General features: G+C 53.2%; 1 protein-coding gene across 2 annotated transcripts; it reads left to right on the top strand.

Moving 5' to 3' along the window:
- Positions 1–1,359: 1,359 nt before the first annotated feature.
- On the top strand, positions 1,360–6,155 carry CHST2 (carbohydrate sulfotransferase 2). 2 transcript variants are annotated; one of them, XM_005201895.5, is made up of 2 exons: positions 1,360–2,117; positions 2,223–6,155. In XM_005201895.5, the coding sequence occupies exon 2, from the start codon at positions 2,405–2,407 to the stop codon at positions 3,986–3,988; it is 1,584 nt and encodes a 527-aa protein (XP_005201952.1). In that variant the 5' UTR covers positions 1,360–2,117; positions 2,223–2,404; the 3' UTR covers positions 3,989–6,155. The 2 variants fall into 2 exon arrangements, with proteins under 2 accessions (XP_005201952.1, NP_001107241.1); NM_001113769.1 differs by lacking the exon at positions 1,360–2,117 and having other exon boundaries at positions 2,405–6,155.
- Positions 6,156–7,146: the final 991 nt, after the last annotated feature.

Raw genomic sequence — 7,146 nt, 5'->3', positions numbered from 1 at the left:
TATGAATTAAGTCACTTTCTAAGACTCCTTGCACTTCAGTAAGTACTACAGTACTGATTCGTACTTCAGTAAAACTCACTGAAGAATAATGGCGCAAACAACAATATTTTAAATTTAGAAGTATCCTCTGGCCGAGAAAGGCTGCCCCACATAGTATAAAGATAAACGTGCAGCAATTTTGTCAAACTTTTAAAAACTCCATCACGACCGGAAGCAGCAAAATGCCTCCAGGAGATCAGTTACCAGCGGACTTTGAGCCTCAAGAACCTTCGGGATTCGGAGCGATTCAGCCCAGGGCTGAATCATTTGGGGATTAATCATTTGGGCATCTAACTCCTCATCACCATTCAAATACAGGAGGCTATTATAAGTGTCCCCATTTTGTGGCTGAAAGTCAGCTACGGCTTAGTCTCTGTTGGTAAGAGAAAGAGAGGGGGAAGGGGGCTGTTCCTCATTATCTAAAAAAAAAAAAAAAAGTACTAAACCTAAAATGATCTACTTTCAACAACTGCGTTTCCTTTAGGGTCAAATCTTTTGATCGCGTCTCTAAAAACCAAGAAGCAAAACAAGTATTTTTGTAAATTGGAACAAATAGTCACCCCACGACCCCCTATCACCCCAGTTCTCGAGGACATCAATCACAGCGGGCGCGTCATTACGAGCGGAGATGCCGAGGGCGTCTGCTGGGGGCGTAATAAAACCAGAGAGGCCCTCTCCATAGTTAGAGGAAAGCGCGGAGAAGACGCCCCGCCGGCACACTCCACTGGAAAACTGAAGCTTCTTCTTTGACCCCGGGGCCAGAAAGATTTATTACTTCCTTGGTGAGGGAGAAGCCTCAGGCCAGATGAAATGGGCGCGCCGGGAGTGGGAAGCCCGAGAGCGGTGCTCGGCGTCCTCGGTGCGCTCCGAGGCGCGGGTGCGTCCTGGGTTCCTACCGGGAGCCGGCGGCGCCGACCCGGGCGGGGCAGAGCGGAGTGGGAAGCCACTGGGGGATTTCTGCCCAAACTTTGTCACCAACTCTTTCCGAGAGCAAAAATGTGCGGCTGAGCCCGGCAGCAGCACACACAAGAATCCAAGTTTCCCAGAGGTCCGGGCGCCCAAAGCGCTCCGAACCCCGCATCCGTACCCTGGTGCGTGGAGCTAGGATGGCTACGGCCTCAGCCGAGCGTATGGAGGCCCAAGCGACGCCGCTGTAAATCGGGCCCCGCATCTTCAACCCCCAAGGCGGCGACTGGAGCTGGGCGCTGCGAGGGGGCGGGCGGCACGGCGAAGGGGAGGAGCCGCAGCGACAGACGGCGGCGCGCACCAACCCGGCGCGGGCTGACAGGAGCCGCGCAGAGGCTGGCCCGAGCGCGTTGCAGCCGCTCGGCGTAGGGAGAGGCGCGTAGCTGCATCCTCCTGGGCGCTGCTTTCGCGCGGCGGCTGCTGCTGCGGCGGGGGTTTTCTCTGCCCGGATTCCTCGTTGGTCAGAAGAGCCTGGTGCCGGGGGCGGGACGGGCAAGACAGCGCTGCAGACCCCAGTTCCTTTGCCTAGAGCTGTGTGTATGTAGGGGGTTTCCGGGCCGGTCGGAGGCTGAGAAGCGGCGGGGGCTGCCGGCAATGCCCTCCCGGAGGGCATCCTCCTGGTGATGGAAGAAGCGGCTCCTGCCGCCGCGGCTGCAGGGTCGCGCTGCGCCCCATCTACCACCGCTAAACAGATGGGAAGATTCGGGGCGCAGAGACTGAGAGCAAGAGAGGCGGAGCTGCTTTGCCGTGAACCGGGTCCAGTATAAGCCCCCCCCGCCCCCATCTCCCTCGGCCAGCTTCACCCCCCAGAGCGAGGAAGGAAGCTACAGTCCCGAGAGGGCGGCGGAGACGGCGCTGGAGCCGGGCGCACTGAACTCGGCAGAGCACAGAGCAGGGCTCCGGGCCCTGTGAAAGTTTCCCTTCCCCAGCCGCAGGGCGTCCGCTGCCCAGAAAGTCTGCCCAAGGCTTGGGCTGCCAATTCGCGCGGCCCCCTCGGAGGCGCGGGGATCCCAGGCGGAAAACAGCTCTCGAGAAATCGAGGAACGAGTGACAGCAGGACTGAACGCCGGGCCGTGCTCCTGGGCCGCCCCGGGGCGCGCCCGCGGCTCCAGGTGAGCTGGGGAGCCAGGCAGACCGGAGGGTGGGCGTTACTTAGCGGGAGGAGGCGGCTGGCGGGAGAATTGGGGCGCACCGGCTTACTCCGCTTCCCCTCGCAGGTCCTTCTCGGAGCCGCTGCCATGGGAGAGCCAGTCTTGGGCGCCGGGGACCAGCCGCCGCTGCTGCCGCGCCCGCCTCGGAGCCGCGGCCCAAGTCCCAGCGCCCGAAGCGGGGCCGCTGAGTCCCCCTCCCGGGTTGCAGGGCCGCCTCCGCCGCGCTGCCGGCCCGGGTTGTGCCTGTGATGAGCCGCAGCCCGCCGCGAGCTCTACCCGCGGGCGCGCCCCTCGGGTTGCTCCCAGCCGCGCCCGCCGCCGGGCCGCGCGCCCTGCTCCCGCCGTGGCCCCGGCGCCTGGGTCGCCGCTGGCCTGCGTCCCCGCTCGGAATGAAGGTGTTCCGCAGGAAGGCGCTGGTGCTCTGCGCGGGCTACGCGCTGCTGCTGGTGCTCACCATGCTCAACCTCCTGGACTACAAGTGGCACAAGGAGCCGTTGCAGCAGTGCAGCCCCGACGGGTCGCTGGGTGCCGGGGCGGGGGCGGCTTCGGGCGGCTGGGGGCGTCCAGGACCTCCTCCAGCCGTGCCGCCCCGCGCACACACCCGCTTGGATCCCCGGACCCCATACCGCCCTCCCGTCGCCGCAGTCCAGGCAGCTCCGGCAGTCGCGGCCGGGGCGGCAAGGGCCGCAGCCCCTCCAGGTAATGGCACTCGGGGCGGCGGGGACAAGAGGCAGTTGGTGTACGTGTTCACCACGTGGCGCTCAGGCTCGTCCTTCTTCGGCGAGCTTTTCAACCAGAACCCCGAAGTGTTCTTCCTCTACGAGCCGGTGTGGCATGTGTGGCAGAAACTGTACCCAGGGGACGCCGTCTCCCTGCAAGGGGCGGCGCGGGACATGCTGAGCGCTCTCTACCGCTGCGACCTCTCGGTCTTCCAGCTGTACAGCCCCGCCGGCAGCGGGGGGCGCAACCTCACCACTCTGGGCATCTTCGGTGCGGCCACCAACAAGGTGGTGTGCTCCTCGCCGCTGTGCCCCGCCTACCGCAAGGAGGTCGTGGGACTGGTGGACGACCGCGTGTGCAAGAAGTGCCCGCCGCAGCGCCTGGCGCGCTTCGAGGAGGAGTGCCGCAAGTACCGCACGCTGGTCATCAAGGGCGTTCGGGTCTTCGACGTGGCGGTATTGGCGCCACTGTTGCGAGACCCGGCTCTGGACCTTAAGGTCATTCATCTGGTGCGGGACCCCCGCGCTGTGGCCAGCTCACGCATTCGCTCGCGCCACGGTCTCATCCGTGAAAGCCTGCAGGTGGTGCGCAGCCGGGACCCGCGAGCCCACCGCATGCCCTTCCTGGAGGCCCCCGGCCACAAACTGGGCGTCAAGAAGGAGAGCATGGGAGGGCCGGCAGACTACCACGCGCTTGGCGCCATGGAGGTCATCTGCAACAGCATGGCCAAGACACTGCAGACGGCCCTGCAGCCCCCTGACTGGCTGCAGGGCCATTACCTGGTGGTGCGGTACGAGGACTTGGTGGGAGACCCCGTCAAAACCCTGCGGAGGGTGTACGACTTTGTGGGGCTGTTGGTGAGCCCCGAAATGGAGCAGTTTGCACTCAACATGACTAGTGGCTCAGGCTCCTCCTCCAAGCCTTTTGTGGTGTCAGCCCGCAACGCCACACAGGCCGCCAACGCCTGGCGGACCGCCCTCACCTTCCAGCAGATCAAACAGGTGGAGGAGTTTTGCTACCAGCCCATGGCCGTGTTGGGCTACGAGCGGGTCAATAGCCCCGAGGAGGTCAAAGACCTCAGCAAGACCCTGCTCCGGAAACCCCGACTCTGAGAGGGGTTCCGGGGAGACCTGACTCCCTGTGGAGACACCCACAGAAGGATTGTGGTGTGTTTCAACAAAATCAGCCCAGATCCAAACTGAGGAAGCCCACATATTCTGTTATAGATACATAATATAAATACACAGGCACTTGCTGTCAATGTTTTGAGTCATGGAATTTCAAGAAATAGCCACAATGCACACACATCTCAGAAAAGGCGACTTGAAAGTTCTGACCACAGCTGCCCTTCTTCTCTCTCTCCTCTACCTTTTTCTTCCCCTTTCTTCCCCTCTTCCCTACCTGCCTTCCATTTTGAAGTGGGATGTTGATTAAATCAAGATCGGGTAACTGCAAATCTTGTTTACAAAATTTTCGTGGTATCTGTGAATGTGTAGAAGAGTCTTTGGATGTGGGGGGAGGGGTGGGTGGAGAAAGAGAAAGTGGTCCTGGAGGGAAAGCCCCATTGGGCATGCTAAACCAAGGAGGCATTCTTATAAAGTAGACTTATATGTAAAAAGCAAAGGTCATACATGAGTATTAATAAAGAAGAGAATAAATAATATTCTTTTTTAAAAAATATTTGCCTCCATTACTCTGGATTTACCTGTGTTCCTTGTCCTGTGCAGCTTCAGACAGAATCTGCTTCCCTTGTTCCCACCCTCTTTCCCCCCATCTGTTTCCTAGAAAACAGTTAAGATGGGTGGGAGCAGCCTCTGACTCCTTGATCCCTACCTTGGAGTTGTTTTCTCCCAGGTAAATTGTAGCCTGTCCAGTGCCCAGGAATGGGAACACATCTTCAAATTCTAAAGGCAAAAAACAAGCAGGGCAGTGGAGGAAAAAGCATGGCACTACTTTCCACTTGGGGCACAGAAAGGAAGAAGTAACCCCTTGAGGGTTTGAAGGCATTTGGTTTTGATTACCCTGGAGTTACACTGAGAAACCTTGAACCAGAGACCGATGTTTTGGTCTTAGAATTTTTTCTTAGAAGATAAGTATATAGTTCAAAAACCATCTGATGGTGTGAACACAAACCTCAAAAATTAGTGTGAATGTTTTGTTGGCAATGGTAGTCAACAAGTTCCTTGGTTAGAAAAGTGACGCAAGTATCTGAGTTTGGAGTGTTTCTGCCTCTGACACAGTCCACGGAGGCATATGAAAAGGGAAGTTTTTGATCTGAGAACTGTAAGGGCGCCCACAGGCTATCCCCCCTATTCCCGGCTTCCTAGCCAAATTAATGAAAAGAGAATGTGAATTAATAATAGTTTACTTAGGATGCCTGTGGGGCACATTGCTTTTCTTTATCATGTTTCCTGAAAGTAAAATTGTGAAGTAGCTAAATGTTCTGACATTATAAGGCTTCAACCAAGAGCTTCTTTTAGATATGAAAGCAAATTATGGGGAAGAAGAAATGAAAGTGAATTATGAGTTAGTAGGTTGGATTTTGGGATTTGGTATTTTCTAGGGGAAAAAAACCATTGCAGTTTTCCTGTAATGGTAATGGTGTTGCTGCCGTCCTGAGCCCATTTGTACTGAAGCATTCTGTAGAATGTTGTGTTATGATATAAAGTTATGAAGCCTAAATAGGAACCAGAGTGTAGTTATATATTACATTAAATACGGTACAAGTTCAAGTTCATCATAGCTATTTTACTGTAATTTATTGTGAGATTTGTGCAAGCCAATCTGTATAGGTTAAATGCTGAGGGTTTTATTTTAAGGAAAATAGAATGGAAAGGAATATGTACATGGGAAATACTTTAACCCAAGATGATTTTTAAGTATAATTTTCATTACAATGTGAAATCTATCTACACTGTTAATTCCGGGATGAAGCACAGAGGTTAAAAAAAGGATGTATTCAGCAGTTGATTTTATAACACATTCTAGAATGGATATTTCTTAATTTACTAAAATTGTTTATAGTGTTGTGTTTATTAAGCCAGATTACAGCTATAACACATTGATCATGGTTTCTATGATATTTTCATGGTAGCGCCTATGCTGAATTATCTTCAGCAGCAGTAGAATATTTGTAACAGCTTTAAGAATATTTTAAAAGTAAATGAACAAAATAAATATTAATGTTGGATGACTAGAGATGAAACAGGTTTAGCAGAAAATTAAGACAACATCATTAAAAAGCAACCGCTCTGAATAAAAGAACCATTTAAAAACAAATTTCATGTGGCATTAGAATCAACTCTTTTCACTTAATCACAGTAAAATTCATGCTTAGTTTTCGAGTGAAGCATTTTTAAGCAGTGGAATTCATTCTTCTCTCTGGACTTTGATTGTGTTAAAATGAAATCGCGATGTTTTTGGATCTTGCGTTTAAAAAATATGAGATGTCACGTAGAGGCTTGGCAGCCTGCAGCACATTCGTGGTCTCTGCTCAGATGAAATTTTGAGCTGAACACCAACAGTTCTCCCCTTGCTGTGCTTGAACGGAGCTTCTGCCTGTAATTTTCTTGTTTTGTAGCAGCTGCTTTGCTCCACTCTGCCGCTCTTGGGCTCTGTAATTTGACAGGGTGAATTGTTGCTCCTGGAGATTTATACCTCGCTGCATTCTAGGAAAGTGAGACAGGTGGTGTTCCTACTAAGAGCCGAGATCATCGTATTAGTGACATTCACCTTCCACAGGTCTGAGAAGGAGGGAAGCAGTTTTGGGCGTTAATCAGTCTTGGTCAGTCCCTGGTGCTCGCAATCTCATGTCACAACAGATTGCAACTAAGCTGGGACCATTTCTGAAGCAGCAAACGTGAAAGAGGTTCTTTTCACTGTTCTCAGCTTGGCAATAAGTCCATCAGCAGGAGGAGGTATTCTTCAGAGCAGGTTATCAGAGTGATTTTTATTTTCAAATTCTGTTCAACCCATAGCACACCTGACTTACCCCTTTGACTTTGGAATGCCTTTGCTAATTAGAAAGCTCTATTTGTAAAACGAAGTCTCCTTAGTGCATTTAGCCAACAAATATGAGTTTGGAAAAAGGCAGCAGCCCAGGCTGGGTGCTTGAGTTTCAAGGAGCTCAGAGGCACTCAAAGGCCTCATTCAGACTGACCCATGGGTACCTTGTGGGCGGGGACTGGGGCAAATCCTATTCCCTTCAATGTCTACTACACAGTGGGTACTTGATAAGTACTTACTGAGTGAAATATGTAACTATCCAATT

The sequence above is a fragment of the Bos taurus genome, chromosome 1, assembly GCF_002263795.3.
Source record: "Bos taurus isolate L1 Dominette 01449 registration number 42190680 breed Hereford chromosome 1, ARS-UCD2.0, whole genome shotgun sequence".
Taxonomy (NCBI): Eukaryota; Metazoa; Chordata; class Mammalia; order Artiodactyla; family Bovidae; genus Bos; species Bos taurus.
This window is presented reverse-complemented; position numbering and strand designations above follow the sequence as displayed.

Bases quoted from the DNA above. Each gene is read 5' to 3' on its own strand.
- CHST2 (XM_005201895.5), top strand. From the start codon at position 2,405: ATGAGCCGCAGCCCGCCGCGAGCTCTACCCGCGGGCGCGCCCCTCGGG.